The sequence below is a fragment of the Abrus precatorius genome, unplaced genomic scaffold (genome assembly GCF_003935025.1).
Source record: "Abrus precatorius isolate BTA unplaced genomic scaffold, Abrus_2018 Scaffold9, whole genome shotgun sequence".
NCBI classification, from domain to species: Eukaryota; Viridiplantae; Streptophyta; class Magnoliopsida; order Fabales; family Fabaceae; genus Abrus; species Abrus precatorius.
Genome location: NW_020874439.1, coordinates 777,922 through 802,044, shown reverse-complemented (window position 1 = coordinate 802,044; position 24,123 = coordinate 777,922). Strand labels below are relative to the sequence as shown.

The 24,123-nt window shown below is 29.2% G+C and overlaps 2 protein-coding genes across 2 annotated transcripts; both read left to right on the top strand.

Moving 5' to 3' along the window:
- The first annotated feature begins 506 nt into the window (after nucleotides 1-506).
- On the top strand, nucleotides 507-1,715 carry LOC113850535 (uncharacterized protein At5g48480). Its single transcript, XM_027481101.1, has 2 exons — nucleotides 507-864; nucleotides 1,353-1,715. Exons 1-2 carry the CDS (start codon nucleotides 596-598, stop codon nucleotides 1,570-1,572), a joined length of 489 nt encoding a protein of 162 aa, XP_027336902.1. The 5' UTR covers nucleotides 507-595; the 3' UTR covers nucleotides 1,573-1,715.
- A 17,820-nt stretch (nucleotides 1,716-19,535) lies between these two features.
- Nucleotides 19,536-20,031, top strand: LOC113851369 (putative lipid-transfer protein DIR1). Its single transcript, XM_027481833.1, has one exon. The coding sequence runs from the start codon at nucleotides 19,581-19,583 to the stop codon at nucleotides 19,896-19,898; it is 318 nt and encodes a 105-aa protein (XP_027337634.1). The 5' UTR covers nucleotides 19,536-19,580; the 3' UTR covers nucleotides 19,899-20,031.
- Nucleotides 20,032-24,123: the final 4,092 nt, after the last annotated feature.

Sequence of the window (24,123 nt, the reverse complement as noted above, 5' to 3'; positions counted from 1 at the left end):
CGTTGTTTTGTGGTTATTAGAACAAAGTTCAAAATTCTTTAGAGAGATCATAAAAATTCTCTTGTAATTCTCCTAATTTATTATATCCCATTTACTTTTGTCTTTCTTTTCTTCTTTTTATCTAAAATGGAATTGAATAGATGTAATTTAATTTAGCTTTGTTGTCATTGACGGAATTGAAATTGGGAGAAAATGTGAAGCCGTGTTTTGACATAAAAACGTTGCAGGTATGTGCATTGCTTCATTTGGTACTCGTAAAAATGTAATTTTAAAAAAGACCGTTACTCTCATAATGGCGCAGGATCGTAAATAAAACCAAGAACCAGGGGCAATCTCAGGTTCCCCATTATCCAAAAATCAAAATCCTCTTTTCTTTAAAAATATATTGGTAAAGTAATGCACTGAACTCTCAGTTTCCTTTCAATTCCCATTTTGCCCTCGAAACGTTTCCGCTCCCCCGCCTCTATATAAACACTGTCCCACCACCACAAGTTCCTTCACTTCATCTTCTCCTGCTTCATCTTCTTTCTCTCTCCTAGGGTTAGGGTATTGTCTCTTTGTGTTTCTCTTTGGAGCTCTCTGTAGTTTGTCTCCAATGGCTCAACAAGACGCTCAGAACGGCGTGTCGGAGAATGTCGCTGCTGTGTCCTTCGTCGCTGTGAAGCCCCAGCTGCTTGTGGAAGCTCCAAAGGCGAACGACGCCGTTCAGTTCTACAAGGCCGCGTTTGCCGCAGAGGAGGTTGGCCGTACACTGAACCCTAAGCGCAAAGCAGAGCACGAGCTTCCCCTCATTCTCTCAGCTGAGCTTAAGATCGCTGGCTCCTCATTTCTCGTCGCTGATATCGTTGGTGACTCTGCTCTACCGTGAGTTTCTCTCTCTGATGTTCATCGTGAGCTCATCTTCCGCTAGATCTATGAATGTTGACCGTGCTTTTCTGTTTTGTTTTGTTTTATTTTGTCTTTTGAGGTTCTAGTTTTCAACTTATGTTTGATAGTTTGTATTTTTCTTGTTATTTTTTGTCTGATATGTATGTTTTAAAATTTTTTATTCCTTGTTCCATGCTTTCCATTATTTTTATTATGTTTATGTCATGTATGCACTCGATCTGTGAATAATGGAAATTATTTTTCTTCGAAAATCGTGATTTCCTTTTTGTCTCTATCATTCTTCTATAGTTCTTGTTCTTACCTTTGGAATTTAGTGTCCTAATCTTTTTATTTGTTTGCTTGCTCTAATTCCACGGGGTTTATAAAAGTGTTTTCCACTCGCCATTTATTAATTTTATTTTTATTTTTATTTATTTTATTACTGAAAGGAGTTTTTGCATTGTTTTGTATGTTTTGTTTGTCAGAGCGAAGACTGGCGGAAACGCTGTCGTTTTGTGTCTCGAGACTGAGGATGTGGAAGGGGCCATAGCCAAGGCCGTGAGCGCCGGAGCAGTCGCGGAAGGCGAGGTGGCGGAAAGTGAAGGCGCGTGCGGTGGAGGGCGCGTGGGGAAGGTGAAGGATCCGTACGGTTTTGTTTGGAGTTTCTGCTCTCCCGGGAAGAAATGTGCTGACGCGGAAGCTTAATGGCCGTTTAGATCTCGTGATGTTCTTCTGACTGTTGCGATTTTCTGTTCTGTTTTAGTTGTAGCGTAGCAATGATGATGGAAAGGACCTACTTATGTCTAGACAAAGACAAGTCTGTTTTAGTGGATTACTATTTTATCAAGGGTTATGGCCCCTTCTATTTTGAATATTTTGAAATGGTGGTTCTTGTTTATCGATATGAATGACCTCAAGTTGACACATGGATGAAAAGCCCAGTGGTTTTTTCATTTGAAAGTTTGTAGTAGTAGCAGCATGACTATTTTGACTTGTAGTGGTTCTTTACTGTTGATTATTGATCTTGTGTTATGGTTATCTCACTTTTGCACCGCACGTTTTTGAACGAAACAGCTGGTCCCGTTTAATGTTAGGAAATTGTGTGTTTTATATTCGGATGTGAATGTTAAGGTTTTTTGAAGCCACTTGTCTGATCATGGAGTGGAACGGGCATTAATGGAGGGAGGGTTATGTATGTGAAGCGTCCGAAAGGATAGTTGGGAACCTTTTTATTGTTTATTATGTACTATGGATAATGTTATTTAAGCAATAGATTATTTGTCATTAGTATGGGTGATTAGTAGTACATATCAAAGTAAATCATTAAAATTGTATTGTTACGATGAAATGTCTGAATAAAGGTAGACTCGTTCGGGACAATATTTGAAGATAAATGTGAAATGATTTTGAAGGTTTAAATTCTCTAGTTTGTGCTCTATTGTTGCGTTGTGCCCTATCATCTCATGATGGGCAGCGGGATAAGGCGATAAGGCACAGGTAAAACCGGCTTCGGGCTGACTTTGGAGAGAAGCTTAAAATCTGCAGCGCAATGTTTTGGTTTCTGTTGTGCGGTTCCCTTTCTAAGAATAAAATTTGCATGGATCTTTTGTGAAGCAATTATAAAGTCAATCTTTTGAGTGGCAATTGTTGTAAGAATATAATTTGCATAGATATAGGGAATTGTAAGGTGTGAATCTTTCGTAAGTGAAAAGTTTATATATATATATATATATATATATATATATATATATTATTTTTTTTGGGTCTAATTACTTAAAGACAACAATAGAATTTGTTTGTGAGAGTTAAAAGCATTTAGTCATAGTATTTATTAATTCTAGTAACAGCAACTAGCAATATTTATATAAATATTGGATCAAGGGGCCAGCGACGTCGAATTAATATCGCATTGCAATAATTCAACCAAAAAATTATACATAAATTAATATCTATTAATATCTCATCCCAACCGTATAAATATCAATATCGCACCGCAACCATTCGAATTCGGATCATTATCGCATATATATTTATGTGATTATGATTTTAATTCTTAAATTGAATAACTTCAATTTCAATTTTATTGCTTCTGTCATTGTTGTGACGTGATAAACGTGATTTAAATTATTGTTAAGATATTGTGATGCAATATTAATCTGAATACGAGATGTTGCGATGTGATATTGATTCGATATTTATGCATTATTTTTTATGAGTTATTGTGGTGCAATATCGTTGCTGGCTGCTTGATCCAATATTTATACCATGTTATTGTTGGCTTCAAATCTTGTCTCTCTCACTTGTTTGTTGTAGAGAGAAAGAAAAAGCAAGGTCCTTAGACGAGTAGGCAAGATAGATAGGGGCGCAAGCGCAAGCGCTAAAATAAAGCCTTTTGCGCCTTTTTCTTGCTAGGAAGAAGCGGGGTAAAGTACTGGTGAATTTATCAGGCTCGTGACCTTAGGATTATAAATTCGAATCCTTCTCTCACCTTTCAACCTCATAAACACATTTCATTATTTTCTAAGTATTTTCCAAGTATTTTAGGAAAACGTGATTAAGTAAAGAAAGATTTTAGTTTTCTTTTTGTTTGAAGTTCAAAAGGTGTTTTAAAAGTAGATTTACTAAGAACTCTATTAAGAATGTAAAGGATTATTTTTAAGACTTCATCCTACAAAAATTTTGACAAGTTACATTTACTCATCATATCTTTGTGTCCTATTACGCTTTTTGGCTATACTGTTTGTTCAGGACTCTTAAACATAGTGTATTATGAAACTATTTCATACAAGTATAAAGCAAATGATTCTATATGTTGTCCAGTAACACCGTATTTATCAAAATACTATTCTCTACCACAGTCAGATATTACTCTCTGTGATCTTTTTTATAAGAAACAAAATAGAACATTTTCTTGGTCATTATTATAAAAAATAAATAATAGATTCAAGATGCATTAATTGCTAAATTTCTTTTATATCCTTCTTTTATTAATACATTAAATATACAAATTACTAACTACACCATTTAATATCATGTGTATTTTTAGAATAAAATTTATATTTATGAAAAACATAACAGAATTAATTGCTTTCCTTGGTCCTGATGATTTAATTTTTTGTTTCTTATAAAAAGAATCGGAGGGAATACAAACTTAATCATTTTTCCTAATTGATTCTCTACTTCAATTTTAAAAATTTTGAATATTTTAAGTGCTTCAAACTTTTCTTTAATTAAATAAAGATATCCATATAAAAAAAAATCATCAATAAATATAATGAAATATCTTTTAACCATAAATTGTAGGAATTAGATGTCTATTAATATAAATGTGAATGATCTCTAATAAGTTTGTATTCCTAATTGCACCTTTTTTTTTTGTCTTAGTAAATTTTCTCCTAATGCAACTTACACAAGTTTTCAAATCATTAAAATTTAGTGAAGATATAATATTTGTCTTTGTCAATCTTTCAACTCTGTCTTTAGAAATATGACCTAGACGTTTGTGTCACAATATTAAAGATTTTTCCTCAACCTTAAATCTTTTAGCAATAGAAATCTCAACAATTAAAAATAAAGAAATATTATTAGAAGTTAAAGATAATTTATATAAACCATCAACTAAAATCATGATATTATATAACAAATTATGTAATCACTGATAATTATGTAATTATATGAGTTGTTTCACAACTTGCCCCATCAAGAGTTGTGCGTTGGGAGTGTGATTTACAAAGGAAGATATAACCTCTCACTTTTCACATAATTCAGATTTCAAGTACGACGACTTCTATTACAAAGGTTATGTCTTCAACAAAGAAGCGTAAAACTCTATTATAATTATTATTTGTTTATGATTATCTTTGGCGTTCTAATTTCATATTAAAGATCAATTACAAATTTTGTTATTACACCCTGTGTTTAATACTTTGTTCATTGAGTTAGGTTGACATTTTATGGTAAATAAGAAAGTGTTGTAGAATCATTGTAACAGGTCAAATGGATTGTGTTGAATTTGGGGAGGAGGATTATGTAGTGTTATCAAGAATATGATCTTAATCGTGAGATCGCATGATTTTAAGATCTTGCTTCGTCTCCATGATCTGGATCACTTGAGATCTCAATCTTTTTTAGTAAGATCATGGAATCAACGATCAAATCTAATCACGATAGTTAAGTCAAATATAATGATCCAATTAACAAAGCCTGTTTTCTATTACTTTTTTGACTCGGGTGCTTCGCATTTTTTGGGCATGCTTTTATGTGGGTGGGTTTGCATTCTCTAGGTGTGGGTGAGTCTTGGTTCTCTAAGTATCTTGTGGGTATTTTATTTCGCTACTAAACTATGGCCGTTAGGTACATCATGGTGGTTATTCTATTTTCCTTATGATTTTGTGTTCTTTCATCTTTGTAAGACTTTTAATATTAGAAATGAAGTTGGTGGTAGTATTTCAAAGCTAAAAAAAAAGTTTTGGTTCAAAAGTAACAATTAATGGATTGAAAGTCAATACTCCATACAATGGATGAAAATCTTATGGTGTACAGTATCAAGAGGTGTAAAGATTTGTTATTTGTATGTTAAACTTGACATTTAACTCATCTGGATGTGAGCATAATTAGAGTACTTTATTTAGGATCACACCAAGAAAAGAAATCGTTTAAAAAAAAAGATGATTAATGATGTTGCATTTGTCATGACCAACTCAAAATTGGGTAAGGGTATCAAGAGGAGAAAAAGTCTAACTTTGACATTAAGGATATTGCTTCTAATGATGATTGGAATATGGTGGAGAAGAATGAGCTAAAATCATATATGGATTTATATGAGAATTTGATTCAAGTTGGAAAAGCAAGTAGTGTTGTTGGTAGTGCAAGTACACCTATGAATGATTTGAACCTCTTCCACGGAGCTTGCAAAATATATTTTAATAGATTAATGCTAGTTTAATAGACTAGCAAAACATCCTAATTTAACTAATTATATGTTGTATTAGATCTTAAATAAATGAGTTTTAAGTTTATATTTAATTAAATTATGTAATTTAGATGTTAATTTCTTTATCTATATTATTTTCTATACTTATAAATATGTTTAAGTATAGTTTTACATGTTTAGTACGATCTTACGATCCAACAATTTACAATCTTTTACCCCTTCTTGATCTTAGGTAAGATCTTGATCTTGATAACATTGGTTTCATGATTTCTATGTAGTTATTTAGCTCATTTGTTTTTTAACATTGAATTTTATTATGGTATACACCTAAATTGTGTCTTTGTGAGTTTTTATTAATAAATATTCTATATTTTGAGATAACTTTTAATAAAGATATATTTTTTTAGTTGATTGTAGAACTTAAAAGTGTCAGTTTTCTTGATGAATTGACTTGATTAACACTCATTTGGTAATAGACATAATAAGTGAATATATTAGAGTACATGTACACTAATATATATAAATACCCTTTTCTAATATTTCTACACTTTCATTATATTTATTCGTTTCTTGTGCAACTTCATCTTCTCATGTGTCCTTTTATTGGGACATAAGAAAATACTTTCAAAGAAGTGCCAAAAAGCAAGAGAGTGATGCACACAAATAAAGATGATTATCATGGGAATAGACATTCTATCATTGTCCAAAACACACCTTTGAGTCATTAGTCCACAAGTTCCTTGGATGAAAGGAAAATGGAGATTCATTAATAGCTTTCTCGGCAAAACTTGTAACGTTTTCATTTTAATTTTGCATAATTCTTTTATTTATTACTGCATTTTTATTTTAAAATAAATTTTAAAATTTTGGAAGTTGCTAAATGTATCGTTCAAGTAAGACAGGGTTTTCTGGACTAGGCATTCCACCAAGCGAAAAGGCACAAGGGAAAGTGAGAGCTCTCTAGATCACATTTCGCTCAAGTGAGATGGGATCTCGTTTAGGTGAGATTATTAGAAAACTTGTATAAAACTTATGTCTAATGTTCTCGCCCAGGTGAGAATGTATCTTACTCAAGCAAGAGTCCACTTACTCAAGCAAGAGTCCACTTGCTCAAGCAAGAGTTAGCAAGCCAAAATTTAGTGAATTTTCCTGTTTTAAAACTTGTGTTGTAAGTCAAACAATTCCTTCTTACTTTTCTCTCTGTTCTCTCACTTCATTTCTCAAAGAAAACTCTCGTAAATTCTAAACTACCTCTAAATTCAAGCGTAGACTTCTTTTCTACTCAATCTCAAGTAAGTTCCTCAGAACTTAATTCTCCAATCTTGTTTCTGTTTTTCTAATTTTTCTCCCTTCTCAAAGGCTCTCTCTCTCTCTCTCTCTATATATATATATATATATATATATATATAATAATAATAATAATAATAATAATAATAATAAGAGCTTGATCCTTTGGATAATATCTTCCTCAAACCTTCTAGTGAATCTTTTCATTAAGGTAAGGAGAGCTTTATCCTAATGTTAAAATATTGAATATAGTTGTGGTCATGAAAGTGTAATATTGTGGGTATTTGTCTCATGAATACATGTTTAAATTAGAGTTTTGTTGTTTATTATAGTTGGTGATGCATGTTTAGTTGATATTGAATGATTAAACGTATTTTCTTTGAAATATCTGTTTTGGACTACATCTGAATCTACTTAACCTTAGGCACGATTTATTTAGCTGAATGATGAAAAATGAATAGAGGAAAGTATTTTATAAGTGGTGGTGACGAAGGAGACTAGTGTAAATGGTTACAGAGATATACTGGAAGTAGAGTTTAGAGACGATTTGAAAATTTTGGGAGAAATGAGGGTGAATGCATAATTGATTTGAGCAAATATATCACAAGCCTCACATTCATTTCTCAACTAGACTCTTGACTATATTTTTGCTAAAAGACTTGTTACTGTGTACATTGTGTTTGTGTATATGAGTTAATCGACAACTATTTACCTACATGTGTGTAAGATCTCATTAAATGTTGGAGGCAGCGTTTGACTGTGATCACCGTGCACGAGGGAGTGTGTATGCGAGAAAAGGGATATATTATGTTATATAATTAAAGTGCATTAGTTATGGTATCATTGATATGCGTTGTATTAAATTTGATGCTATGGTGATTCATATTTATATATTCATTATGTTTTAGTGGTGAGGAGAGAACTCATCCTTACAAATAATTTTAGGAAATAAGGATGACCGCTCCACAGAGACCCTTTATATTATCAAAGTTTACAGTGGAGAGTAGGTTAAACTATGTATTTGGAGAATAACAGAAAGTCTATCACTGTAAATTTATTATAAATAATGAAAATAGATTTGGTGATGTTTATACTGTGAATTTACCATAAGGTATAATGTTCTTTTTAATTACTCCGTTAATGGTAGAATGCATCACACTCTATGTTTGCATGTATACAGAGGTATTATTCAGACAATCGATATTGTGAACTATGTGTACACCTTCTGCAATCATAATCTCATAGGAAAACCAAAAGCAAATTATGGGTATTGATGAACGATAGATTTTCTCGTTTTGTTTTGCAAAAAGATTTGTCGTCAACCTTCATCAAAATATGCAGAAAAATTTATGTAGTCTAGGATGCAAGCCTAAGTTGTCTCCAATGACTTTAGTTTGTAACATACATTGAACATGTTGTAACATTTACTATAAAAGCAATTAAAGCATGGGAGTTTTGTGTAATTCCAATTTTAATGTGAAGGCAAGTGATGAAATTAATGAATCCAATCAATGAAATGTGCAATCCTTAGTTTGTTCATGTAATTCTATCCCTATCCCTCTCAAGATTCAATACTTTTCCTCTTCCTTTGAATTAGGGTAACTCAAAAAGAAAGAATTAATATTAGGGTAACTCAAAAAAGCAAGAATTAACGTTAACGTCCCATATAAATTAAGCAATTTACATGGGTTCCAACTTTTTTCCCCAAGATTACGCAACCTTAGAAATTAACTTAGGATTAAGTAAACTAAGTTAAGAATTTTAGTAAAACGAATTAGGGTTAATTAAGTAATGTCCCCCTCATTCAATCATTAATTCAATTCAAAGAGTTGAGAAATGTAAATTCATGAAGGAAAGGGAATTATATTGACATTTATACCTAGGAATTCAAGAATCCATGAATTCACTAAGGATTACAAGAAAGTTTAGCCCTCCATAAAGATGAGTCTTACAAATTCAAGATGAAAACAATGAAAATTCAACATCATCAATGCAAGAATTAAAGGAAAATGAAAAGAAATTGTAAATCATACCCTAAGATTGGCCTTGGCTGTCACCCAAGGATCTTAAGCTCTGCAAAATGCTCCCAAAGTGGCAAAAGAATCTAAAGTTATGTAAAAAGCTCTGTACCCTAATTTCTCAAATCCTATTTATAGTGCAGAAATTTTCGCACAAATTAACTACTGTGGTTTCATAGTGATGACGTGCAGCGCTCCATAGTGGTTACTCTCGTTCCATAGTGTTTACGCGCAAGTCCTGTGATTTGGGCCTCTCTGGAGTTATCACTTTGGCTTCATAGTGATAATGCGTAGCGCTCCAAGTAGTTACTCTCGTTCCATAGTGTTTACGCGCAAGTCCTGTGTTTTTTGCCTCTCAGGAGTTGTCACTTTGGTATCAGAGTGATAACTTTGGTTGCTCCAGAGTGTCTACTATGGTTCCATAGTAGCTACGCGCAAGTCTTGTGCTTTTTGACCTCTCTAGAGTTGTCATTATGGGTTTATAATGATCACTTTAGTCTACCTTTCTGGATCTAGCTTGCTGTAGTGTTCACTATGAACTCCAAAGTGATCACTTTCATCTCAAACTTTCTCAAATGCTAAAAATCCATGGAATAAGTCTAGAAGCTCCTGCACAATTATTCAAATGATCAAAATTGTAAACTATATCTATACAAATCAATGTAATTTAACCAAAAATTAAGAAACCTATGATGAATTGACCAAAATGATGTTTTTATGTTATTTACATTTCCTACGTTTACTTTTTCTATTAAGAAACATCAAAATGACAAATAAAAATTCAATAAAATGTGGATTCATCAGGTATAGAGGTCATTGCAGATAAAAAAGATTATTATGATGAAAAATTGACACCAGAAGAGTTAGAAGAGATAGAGAATTGTTTTGATAACGATGACTAGAATTGTATTCTTAGTATTTTGGTGTGAATCTAGACTATTTAGTAGGACTTAGATTATTTTTTATAATGTAATTATGTAAATTCGGTCCTAATGTATTTTGATAGTGATATGTAATTATTAAGCCTTTGAATATGAATAAAATTCAATGTATGTATATTCCCTACCATTAAAGTGTAAATTTATTTAGTAAATTGTAAATCGTAATAAACTCATTATCATTTTATTTTGAAGTTTTGTTTTTATAATTTTCATAGCCGAAAAAACTCTTTTTGTTATTAATAAGGATTAAAGAGGTTAAAATAAGATGAATCTCTATCAATTAAGTGATAATTTTATTTATTTATTTCTCTTTATTAACGTATGACACAATTAAGAAAATATTATTATATCATAAAATCTTTGATAGTAAGATATATTATTAAACTGTAATTTTAGATGAAGTTGTTTTTTGTTCAATGGGCTTGAATTTGGTAAAAAAGAAAAGTGTCTCTTAATATCTATTATTATATTTTATTTAAATTTTAAAAGAATAATAGAAGGGCCATAGAAAAATAAAAAATATATATGTTTTTTATTTTTGTGGTCGTGGCCACCTCATGGATCAGAAGGTTTTGCCCCTGATAGCTGTCATCATCAGGGGTGAAGAGATTGGTACACCTTTGTCCCTATGGCGTTTGCTTCTGATGGTTTGATTGACAGGGCTTTATGACCCCAATGCTTATAAACCAGAGGAGGCCAAGTTTATCATGGAACTGCAATTTCATCAAGAGCGTATGAGAATGCCTAATTCAGATTTTGATTGCCCATTTGCTTATTTTGTTTAAAAATGATTGCTTTTAATATAATTAAGAAGAAAATTTAGTGATGTTACTAAGTAAAAATTATTCCTTGTGACTAATTGATCCAACATTATGAATTTATTTTCGTTGAAACTGGGCATGAATTTGTTTAAGTTATTGCTTATCAGAAGAGGCTGAAGAGTTTTTGTCTTAACATAATGAGTATTTTTGAAGCAAATATATTTTAAAATAATTAGCTTACGTCCTAGCCCACTCTGGCTCAACCCAAAATTTAATTAGCTTGGGGTAGGCTAGTCCACAATCGGCCCATTTTCTTTCCAAAGTAATGCAATTTATTTTGACCTATTTATATATTGATACTTTTAACATTTAGTAATAATTAATTGAATTTTCAACTTTGTTAAAGTCAACTCAGTTAATAATATTAATAAATAATAAATTTATTAAACTGATTTGAGTTTTAAAAAATATGGAAAATGGAACAATAATTTGGACTTCAGTTTTGAATTTGAACATTTGATTTATTATTGAGCTTTTTAGTCCTGAAAAATCTAAATTAATTTTTTTTTTAAATGGTCCATTGAACTGATCTATTGTGTGAAAGATCAAACTAATTTTTTTTTAAAGCTTGCAATTATAAAAACTTGACCTATATTTTTAGTCAACAATATTAACTAGGCCTAAGTCGATCCAACAATTTGTTTAACCATAGTGGGTTGGACTGAATGGACCGGGTCAGCCCAATTTGATACTGTTAATCCCTGTCCATTTTGAATTCAAAGTAAATAATTTTGTTGACAAAAAAAAGTAAATAATTTTGTTCATTAACACTACCATGAAATGGTGTGGGATATTACAATTAGATGCTGGGTAATGATATTGTCTGAGGTCTTTCATATTTCAACGTTTTAGCTCTCAAAGTACTTACCATAAATGGTTTTCTTTAACTTTGCTCTTATTTTACAAATGAAATAGATTTCGGCTTCTAAAATCAACCTCACTTTAAGTACTTTCAATAAAGTGAATCGAATAGAATTTTTAATGAAATTTTATTTTATCCAAATAAAATAAAATTTTTCAATATAGATAAGGGATTACCATTATCCCAATCCAATGCTTATCAATACAAGATCTAAGTGTGAAAGAGGGGTACATGGCTTACCCATAGGGGAAAAAAATGTTAGGTTAGCTTTTAGAGCATATTTTATATCTACATCTTTTAAATAGATCTACAAACTAAAATTTAACTAAGTTATTATGTCTAAATTTAATGTGAAATATCTTGTTTGTGTATTTATATAGACTAAAAAGAATATAATATCAAAATAATATAATAAAAATTTTATTTATATATTTTAAAATAAGTCAACTTGTGAGGTATTTAAAATATTTTTTAAATTACCAAAAATTTTATTTTTTAATCAAATAAGTTTTTTAAATAATATTAACCTAGCTTAGATGTGATCTGGTTTAGGCTTAAAAGGAGTTAGACCATAAACTCTTAAAGAGTACCCTGAATTATTTTCATTACCAGATCGTTGAAAGTTTTTAGCGATTATAAGTAATGCATTGAGAGACAATTATAACTATACTAATTGCATCATAATAATATATGATATTTTTAAATATTTTTATTTTAAATTTATATATGATGTTTTATTAATTTTGTATTTATTTCATTGAAGTGTTATTTAACTTTGGTGCACTAACCTTTTTAACATTTTTATGATATTTTTTTAATAAACTTATATATATATATATATATATATATATATATAATCTAAATTGACATAAAATAAAATTTTCAAATACTAAATTAATATTGTTACGTTTCTCAAAGTAATTTATAATAATATACTAATTACAAAAATTTTACTTTAAGATAAATAAAAAAATTCGTGTAAGAATTCAATTAGAATGCACATACAATAGAATTTTATTTTATATTGGCATCTAATGTAAAGAATAAAATAATTTACTTTATAAGCATGTACATCATGTGGGTACGAAATCTAAGTATATTATACACAATAATTTTACATAAAATAAAATATGTACATATGTGATCATACAGTTGAAGTGACGGAGAAATTTTGTATGTGAATAATATAAGAAAATATAAATTATTATGTTTTACATAAATAATCAAAATAATTATATAATTTTTCAAGTAACTATGTAATTTTTAAATAGTTCTTGATTTTAGAAATTATACGATAAAAATTTATTTGTTTTAGCATCATATAAAATTAGTCATTTCACTTTTTTTGTCACACACATACATAAGTTTAATAAGTAAAAGAATCTTAACCATGCAATATCACAAATGTACTTATAACGTAAATATTAACTTAAATCATACTTTCTTTACATGACACCTGAATTTTGTATTTAAATTTAGGTTTAATAATTTTTTTTTAATGAAATGATAAGATATTTTTTTATTTATTATAAAAATTTACCTATTTATTTTAAAAACATTACTTGAATTCAAATTAATTGCTATTATCATATATAGAAATATCAATATATTTAAACTTATCAAAATACAAAATAGAATATAAAATTTAGATGTTAGAGAATCTAACATGAGAAGTTAAGAGAATGTTCAATTTTTTTTTGTTTTTTTTATAAAAAATACAGTATTACTTAATATTATATTATATTTTTAAAAATAATATATTTTATTTTTAGAAATAAAAAATTATTTTTAAAAAAGAAAATCATGCTCTAATAGTTAAGCTCTATTAAAAAATTATAAATAAATATAGTCTAAATATACTTTTAATCTTTATATTTTAATTATTTTATTTTATTTTTTATGTAATTTTTTGTTTTATTTTTTATTTTTAATTAATTATTATTTTTAGTCTCTCTAACTGATATGATCAAATTAAAAATTAAAAGTAAAAATTCACTAAAATAAAAAAAAAATGTGAGAAACTTTTGGGAGTTTTCTTCAAGAAGTTACCCTTATTTTTTCAAGAAGGCTTGGATGGCGGCGTTGCTAGGGCTTTTACCCTAGCTTTCCAAGCAAGGTTGACCCTGAATGAATCTAGGGGTGGGTAAGGGGTGCTATCGGGTGGTTATGATCTGGATCTTAGCCCTAATTTCAGCGAATTTCGGCAAATGGAAAGGAACGAAGGAAAGAAAAGATCTAAAGAGAAAATAGACTTCATAGATTGCAGCATGAAGAAAGTAAAGATAGACTCCACAAATCCTCTAGAGACGCTGACGAAGTGCATGCATGAAGACTTCAAAACGATAAATTAGAGGCCCGATTAGATGTTTTCAAATCCACTTTTATATGAATCTTGTGCATATAAGGCTAAAATAATAGGGTTCAAGGACATAGATTTTGTCTTAAATGATGACGAAATCTTAAAATCGATATTGAAAAATTTTAATATTACATTTGAACCTAAAGATTATATTAGATCCTCCTACTTTTGTTCAAAACTTGTGTCTTGATCTCAAGATTCCTTTAGAGGAATATGAGGGGTGGTGCGCCCCTTAGAAATTTACCCTTATAATAAAGCTCCTAGGTAAAGTTGTTTTGACAAAGCTTCCACTTCTCTAAAGCCTCTTTCAAGATTTGATTTTCTTAAAGTCTCTTGACTTAGAATTTTAGTCTAATTTTTTTTTTGTGTTTTTGGACTTTGTAAGCCCAATTGATTAACAAAAAAAATTAAAAAAATACTAAAATATGATGACAAAAAATACATTAAACTAATAAATTTTATTAATTATCTATTTCATGGAACAAATAAACACAAATAAACACAAAGATAGATAACTGAACATACAGATAACATAGTTTTAATTCATGTGCAAATGAATAATATAAAATAATTAGGTTAATTATAATAATTTTAAACATATAATAATTCAATTATTAGTAAGCTAGATAATTTATCAAATAAATAAGTATCGTAATTATTATTTAAATGCATTATATGTACATGTAGGGTTCAATTTGTTTGGTTAATTTTTTTTAAATATTAATCCATAATATACGAAGAAATAAAGAAAAAAACAAGTAATCAATATAATGTATACAATTTATTCTTTCGTTAGTTACTAAATTACTAATAAATGAACTCTCTCTCCTTAATCATGAAAATAGAATGTATAAATCAAGTTAGGATTATTTATCTTGCTGAACTTTTGCTAGTAAAAATAATAATAAAAATTATCAAAATAGAATATTCATAAAATATTTTTCTGTCAAGAATATTTTTTACCATGTCAATGTAAGTGACGACCTCTTTACAACCTTTCCATAGTCAACACTTATTATTTTTTTATCATTAAAAAATAAGTGTTGACTATATAAAGGTTGGCATTTTTTTAATATTAAAAAAATAAATTTAATAATTATTAGATTGAAAGATAGTAGCAGAGGTATTAAACATTTTTAAATACATCATGCTGCATTTCTCTCTTTTTTTTTGGTTCTTTGGCCAACTGGGTGATGGTACTTTCATTCCTTATTCTTAAGCCATTATTATCAATACCAAGAAAAAAAGAGTGAAGTTTTAACAAGTTTTGTTAAGCATGAATGTTGTTAGTTCACAACAAAGAGGTAATAATAGAGAAATCAACTCAGACAATGTTAAACTATGCAGGTTAAAGTTCAAGTCATTTATTACCTTTTCTAAAACTACCAATTCAAGCATCTCCATTTTATACAAGTTACTCGTGTATTCAAATTTTTAAGAGTTGCATATCCCTACATTTGGAATTCATATCTAAAATAAGATGCAATGCAAAATATATTGGAAACATTTATTACTTATAATCTTTCAATCTAATAATCATTAAATTTATTTTTTTAATGAATATTCTATTTTGATAATTTTTTTATTTCTACCCTATTTTGACAAAAAAAATTCACACTATGATACTAAAAAAGACAATTCATGTTACTTCATTTCACTAAATCATATTTCAGTCCATATCTAATAAAAATCACTTTTCAATAATGTAATATGAATACAAGTACAAATAATTCAAACATATAACTTAATACTAGCAATGACATCTAATATGTCCTGTACCATATTACCTATTATTCATATTCAATTTTATAATATAGATTTCAAATTAATATGCTTTAATAATTTATCATTTACTCCAATTATTGACTATTTTTAATGACTTAAAATTAAATATAACGTTGTTGATAAACTCAAATAAGTAGAAGCAAATTAAATTTAACAACTGTACTAATTATTTTAACGAGTATGAATCTAATCACTTTTACAGGAATTATTTTCTTCATTCAATAATAAATACAAAACTTAGCTAACACATAATCAAAGAACAAGTTTACGTATATTATTACAAATGAAATAAAGAGATAAAACACAAACGATTAAGGTAAAAATTCATATATTATTACAAATTGGATTTCATGTAAAATCTTACTTCAAGGAGGACAAGAAACTTTAACTCAATTTTCACAACTACATTACATGATTCAATTCTCTGGTAAGGTAATGTTCAATTTCTTGATATAAAACACTATAGTTTAAAATCCTAAAATCGTAAGTAAATTTAATTTCGGAACAACATTTAAGCATTGAAATTTATAACAATTACACAGAATTTGCATTGCAATACCAATTTGACATAATTGACTTAATGAGGTTTTATGAAGCATCATAAGACATCAGATATTCACTGTTGACCTAAAACTTTGATGGCCTTTTATATGGATTTTTATTAACTTTTTGTAACCAAATCCGAAAGACCAAAAAATGTGCGTCCATCCATATGGTACCAACTGTAATTTTCACCTTGGGAGCTACACTGAACACGGTTCCCAACATATGCTTAATCAAGGGGTTCATAAATGAAAGTTTCAGAAGTTCATATGTGGCCTACTTTCTCTCTCTAGGGAAGAAAAATTATGATTAAATTAACTAAGTTGGTATTGCCTATGGTCAATGTGTGTGTTTGGTACTTGCTGAGAGTTGTCGGTCTTCTAGCTTATTTGTGGTGTGAGATTGGCATGCTGTATTGGATACGTCTTCTTGGACTGTTAAAGCTACTGAAACTCGAAAGCACTTAAACAAGAATATGTTAATTTTTGCTATTTGCAAGTTCTACTCACTAAATAACTTTAAAGAAATCAAGTGGGAAGACAAGCATAGGGAACAATGACAACAACATTGTAAAACCGGGAATCTGCTTTCGGGGATCCTCTTTAAATGTTTTCTTTTATCACTCACGCAAGAATTTTAATATTTGTTCCTTTCAATTTTTAGTGTACCTGATGTTTTATATATTTTTCGTAAAAAATAGCGAGATTTTTACTTGAACATTTTTTCTATTTCTTGTGAGCTTTATGGATTTAAATTAACCTGTTAATATTTTAAGAAAAAGAGGTGCAAAAATTTCGTACTTTTTTGTAAAATATTCGCAGAAAGTATTTCCCGTGGATTTACTTGCAAAATCCTTTAGTGAATTTATTTATAAATAAATTACTTGGAAATTTACTTGTGAAATTTCAGAGACTTCCTAACAAGATCCACAAGAAAGTTTGGAAAATATCACTTTTTTATGAAAATTATGGCTATGGGAAAGAAATTATATTTTGCTGCAAAATTTTCCTACAAATTCTAAAATTTGCAGGAAAACAATTATCCACGAGTTTTTCTTGTGGATTGCATCAACTAAAAAGTTCACAAGACATTATTTTTCTGTGAATTTTTAATTTTAAGAATTTAGTTATAATGTATAAATAATGTAAAAGTTATTATACTATTATTTAATTATAGATTTCCGTATAATTAAAAATTTTCGACAGTGACCTCCTCAGAAACAATGTTAAAAAAATTACGATTACATTATAGCAAAAGTAAATTCAATAAAATACTAATATCTATAGCAAAATGTGGTGTACCTTGAGTCAACATTCCTTGACTAAGATTAGAAGCTTACAACAAAATCGCTTGCAATTACGATGGGCGTCACTCTCCGTATCATCCTCGAATTTAAAATGAAGATATTCACTTGGAATATAAAATCTCAGCCACTCAAAAGTCCACAAAACATAATAGAAACAAATGCTATAATTATGCTTCTGACCTCGAAATGTTTTACTAGCTTCAAGACACTATCATTGGATGCCTCTTGAAATCCATGGGATGGAGAGTTCTTGTCTGCAACTGCAAGAGATAATTCTCAATAAGCTTTTTTAATAATATTAATATATTAAACCTTGTAATCTTAATAAAATCTTATCAAATATAAATTTTTATTACGCCTGGTTGGTTCCATGTTAGAAAAAATGTTCTGCATAATGACCTCTCTTTAAATCTTCCCATACTAGTTCAGGCCTTAAGCAGCTTCAATCAACTTTAATTATTTGAAGTTCAAAGTGGCAAGTTCTTAATAGCAACTATTCCCAAATTCTCGTTCATGGCAATTCTTTCAGTTGGAAATTAGTCAAGTCAATAGATGGGATTAATAAATTAGCTCACATAAATTTTATGTTAAGGTCTTTTGAAATGTTATTATTTTAAAAAGAACAAACTCTAAATAAATTCATGACGATTTTTAGGTTTAATAGATTATTCTTTTTAGGTAAATATAAATAATGTAATGATATTATTATTGTGTAGGCTTTTATCACCAACTAACGTTATTATTATTGCATTAAGTTTTTCTTATAATATTAGAGATTATATATATGTTGGTATATTTAAAAGCTTAATTTTATTTATTTATATAAAAAATTTACAATCATTAACCTGTTTGAAGTTAGACTTTTAGATCTGTTTAAAAAATTTATCACAAAATAAGCTTCTAAATGAACATTCAAGTTAAGTTATACTTTTTCTCATAACTTAATAGAGGGACCTATGTCAAATTAAATTTAGGAAACAGATTTAGCCTAAGTCCTCAAAAGCCATTAAACATATTGCTATTTGTTAACAAATAATTTTTTTTAAGTATTAAGATAGCATTTGTTAGTATGGTCTTTATCTAATAAAAATAAATTATTAGTATAAACATAAAAATTATACTAACAAATAATTTTATTAATAAAAATATTAATATATACTATCAAAATATCAAATGTCAGTGTAACGTATCATTTGTTAGTATAAAATTTCAAAATTTATACTAAATTTATTTTGTGTTAAATAAAGATTGTATTAGACAATTTTTGTAGTGAACATGACTGAATCCAACTTCTTTCTATACTTAAAAATTTACAATTTTATATGAACTATCCATAAACTGTTACGATTTTAACATTTTAGAAATGTTAATATATATGATATTACAATAACCTTTAAGATCAAATTGTAATTGGGAGTTCATGATGCTTTTTATACTGTTGAAGTTCAATGATACTTTAAAAGTTTGGACCAATAAAAATAAAATAAAACCATTTACATTACATGACCACCAAATAATTTGGTCTTTGAAGAAAAATAGTAATTTGGCACAGATTCTCTTGGTTGTTTCTCAATTATGACACTACATCAAAACAAGACAAATTGCTGAAAATTTGTGACCACATATAACAATCCCCTGACCGAGTATGATTATAAAAACTAGTATAATAATTAATATAAAGTGGAACAAGAATTCTACCCGTGACTCCATGTGCTGCCATTTCTTGTTCACGGGTCCATAACATGTGGTATATTAGAGTTCCTCTCTTGTATATATAAGTTACAAAATCATAGTCCCACAACCCATTAAACGTTCATTGAGTTAGAAACAGGTAAGTGGTAGTACACTGTGGTTGTTGATGATGGAAGAGAGGAAGTGGGTATCACTACTGCAGCTTATGGTGGTGCTGATAATGGCTTCTTCTATGTCAAAAGGGTCCAAAGGCTTTAGTCTCTGCAACATGGATGATGATGGATTGGAGGCTTGCAAGCCATCAGTGACTCAGCCAAACCCAGTTGATCCATCTCCTGAGTGCTGCAATGCTCTTTCTGGGGCTGACTTGAAATGTCTTTGCTCTTACAAAAATTCTACAGAGTTACCCTTTTTTGGAATTGACCCTACTCTTGCTACTTCACTTCCTTCCAAGTGCCATCTCACTCCTCCAGATAATTGCTAAGCTTCTCAGATCAATTTCTGTAGACCTGTTTCTCATGCTCATCATATCTGTTCCTGCCAATTAATGGCCTTTTTTATATGTTAAAAAATAATATATGTGCCAGTTAAACGTTTCTGTATTGATATATATGTGCTCCTGCAAAATTATATATATATTGTGTGTAACATGTTAAATGAGAAATTTTTTTACGTGAAGATATTGCTTATATATTGTCATAAATTGTTCTTATCAAAGCATAAAGGGTGTGAAACGTTTTTAAAAAATTATAATAATTATTTAAATTGATCATGTAAGTTACAATTATGATATATTTGGAAGCATGTTAGAAAATTTTGATCTAAAATTACTCTCACTAAATAAGGTAATGTTTGACAGAATTAAGAGAAAACTTGGGCATTACTTTCACATGCAATTTTTCATTCTATTTTTAACGAATCAGACACACACAAAATTATAACCTGCGTAACGCTAGAAAAGTTTAGAGAACATTGAATACATTTTGAAAGTAATAAGCAAAGTTCAAGGAATAATTTAGAATTTTCCCTACAAATTATGATCAAAGGCCTAAGGAAAATAGAAAAAAAGGATCAAATTCAATAAAAAAGAAAAAAGGAAATAATTAACTTAACTAATAACTACCAAACCAATTAAAATTATTAAATTTTTCGACTTTCAATATTGTCTATTAGGAAATATATGAAAGCTGTGAAATTTTCGGAAAAAGAGGCATATATTGAAGAAATTTACTCATTTCGTGTGTGTAAATGAGTGAAGAAATTAGGTTTTTTTAATTTAATTATTGTTTATTTAAAAATAAATTACTAAATTATTGTTTTTTTTTAGAATTAATTCTTATTGTTTTTTTTAGAATTAATTCTTTGTATGAGATGATTTTGGTGACGTGTTAACAGTTTTGTCATTATTGTTAGTAATTTTTTATTTTAAAATAAGTATTGCCTCAAATTCGCGATATTAAAAGTAGTATCACCGTAATAAAGCAAAACATACAGGGCGTCAACACATAACATTATCTGCCAAGGATTTTGATAACCTTAGTATAACGATAACTTTAGTATAAGTTCGAGAATAAGAAAGTAATAATAATAAAATTTTATTAGAAAAAATATTTATTCTGTTTTTATAACTTTAATATAGTAATTATATATTTTTTTATAAGTTTTTATTTATTTATAAATATTTAAACTCAACCTTAAAAGCTTAAGTTAACAAAATCTTTATAAAAAACTGAAAGAAAGATTTTAAGAAACTACATTAAAGATGGACATAAAGTAGATTTACACAAAACTAATTTAAATTTATTTTAAATTTAATTATATAAATTGTATTTCAAATTAATCTATTTTATTTTTAAAAACCAATTTAAAATTTATTTTAAAAATTAAATTTGGTTTAAAATAGTTTTAAGTTCAGTTTTAGTCAAAATTGGTTTTAAATTTAATTTTGCTCAAAATTAATTTTTCTTATACAATAAGATACTCCAAATCTAGACAATTTTTCTATACACAATAATACAAATATTTTTCCAATGTGAATGGCCAAAACTACCGTTTTATATTATTAGCATCATCCACACAATTAGCAAAGTGAATCTTGTTCATAATCTCCATGAACCTTTTAAGCCCTTAAACTTTTCAAATCTGCAAACATACTCATTCAGTCCACCACGTAAACCAAAAACTGTAATTAAAAACTTTATGCTGCTAAAGCTTTAAAAGGATTAAGATCCACATAACAATGGATACAAGTATCAAAAAGAAGAAAAATAACAGCCAGTTTCCAGAGTAATCCCTGCAAAGTTATAAAAAAGTATGATAAGCATGTTAGTGTTGGAACAAGCAAATTAATCGGATCTCATTATTATGTGTGCAGCGGATGCCTACATCAAAGTGAATTTTATTAGCAAGTAATTGATTATTAAATTCAATTTTTTGTGAATACTTGATTAGAAATAAAATCTCACACAACCACTCATGTTATTAAAAAATATAGTCAATAAAATATAATAATACTAATATTCGTACAAAGGAAGATGATATGAATTTCACTCAATAGGATTTTTTTTGAAACAAACACTTAATACTTTGCCGTGTATTAGAGTTGTTTTTTATAAGTTACAATGTATAATATAATAATAGTAAATGTTTCTTAATCATGAAGAAAGCAGAAAGTACACCATGTGATTTGTTTATAGCCTTTTTTAATTTGAATTTTTTCACAATCGGTGCCTATTTTACTGCGGCCTTTTATCAGGCCATTGAAATTGAATAGCTTTGTAATAAGGTAAGATTTGGTCCAATAAAAGCTTGCAGTGCATACTTGATTTATTTTTGATATTGCCTCCCTTAGATCAAGTGTTTAATTTAATCATTCTGAGCATTTTCTTTAACTTGTAAAATAGCTCAGTTTTCAGTGGTTTTGTAAAAATATCTGCAACTTGTTTTTCAGTTGGACAATATTTGATCGCTACTTCTTTTTCAACTACCAGTTCTTAGATTTTATGAAACCAAATATCTATGTGCTTGGACCGTCCATGAAATACTAGATTTTTGCATAATGCAATTGCTGACTTGTTATCACAAAATATCATCGTAGGAGTATCTTGCTTCTGATAGCATCACTTCAAGCAATCTTCTCAACCACACTGTCTGGGTTGCACAACTAGTTGCTGCCATGTATTCTGTTTTGGCTGTTGAACGAGCGACAACAAGTTGTTTCTTTGAGGACCACAATATTGCACTACTGCCAAGATGAAATGTATATCCTGATGTGCTCTTCCTTGTTTCTACATCTCCTGCCTAATCACTGTCTGTATAGCCAACAAGTTTAACATCATTATTTTTAGCATAAAAAATTTCCTCAGTTAGAGTACCTTTGATATATCTCATAATTCTTTTGGCTCCTTGCAAATGACACACACGTGGCTCTTCCATGAATCTGCTCAGCAGTCCTACTCCAAAGGCAATATCTAATTTAGTAGTAGTCAAATATTTGAGGCTTCCAATCAAGCTTTTGTAAAATATTGAATTAATTCTTCTTTCATCACTATCCTTTTTCAGCTTCAACTTCTCTTCAACAGGTTTTGAGATTGACTTTGAGTTCTCCATCTTGAAAATTTTCAAAATGTTTGCAACATGTTTCTTTTGTGAAATGAAAATTCCATCATTCTGTTGAACAACCTCAATGCCAAGAAAATATGACATTAAGCCCAAATCTGTCATCTCAAAACTTTTAACAATGGCCTCCCTGAATTCTGCAATCATCTTTGGATTATTGCTAGTGAAAATCAGATCATCAACATAAAGGCACATAATAAGAATATTATTAGGGTCAACATATTTGATATATATAGTATGTTCAAACGGGCATCTCTGAAAATCATTCTGCACAAAGTAAGAATCAATCTTCTTATACCACACCCTAGGTGCCTGCTTCAAGCCATACAATGCCTTTTTCAATTTGTAGACTTTATCTTCTTTTCCTTCAACTTCATATCCTACAGGTTGCTCAACATATACTTGTTCTTCCAAAATACCATTCAGAAAAGCAAACTTAACATCCATTTGATGAATTTTCCAATTATTTTGAGCTGATAGAGAGATAAGCATACGAATTGTATCTAATCTCGCTATAAGAGCAAATACCCCAAAATAATCAATACCTGGCTTTTGTTTGTAACCTTTTGCTACTAACCTCACTTTGAAGCGGTCAATTTCTCCATTGGGTTTGTACTTATTTTTGTATACTCACTTTACTCTAATTGGCCTTTTGTCTGTTGGTAAGTCTGTCAGCTCCCATGTTTGATTCTTCCCAATGTCATGGATTTCTTCATCCATTGCTTTTTTCCAATGTTGATTATTTGAAACTTCTTCAAATGTTACAGGTTCACAATCTGCAAATAAGGCAAAATTGATAATTTCTTCATCAGATGGGTCATTGTCATTACCCACAGCATAATCCTCCAATCTAGCTGGTGATCTCTGATGCCTTTGTGGTCTGCTTGATGTTTCTGACTCATCAGGTGTTGGACCTACATGTCCGTTCTCCTCTTCATAATTTTCTAGAATTATTGCAGTCTCCTTTTGGGCTTTGGAAGACCAATCCTATATTCCTTCTTCATCAAAGGTCACATCTCTGCTGATAATTACCTTCTTTGTCATTGGATTGCAAAGCTTGTACGCCTTTGAATTGGTGTTGTAACCAATGA

Excerpts from the sequence above, each read along its gene's own strand:
- LOC113850535 (XM_027481101.1), top strand. The coding sequence starts at position 596 with ATGGCTCAACAAGACGCTCAGAACGGCGTGTCGGAGAATGTCGCTGCT. Across the intron at positions 865-1,352 it reads GTTGGTGACTCTGCTCTACC|AGCGAAGACTGGCGGAAACG; the intron begins GTGAGTTTCTCT and ends TTTGTTTGTCAG.
- LOC113851369 (XM_027481833.1), top strand. The coding sequence starts at position 19,581 with ATGATGGAAGAGAGGAAGTGGGTATCACTACTGCAGCTTATGGTGGTG.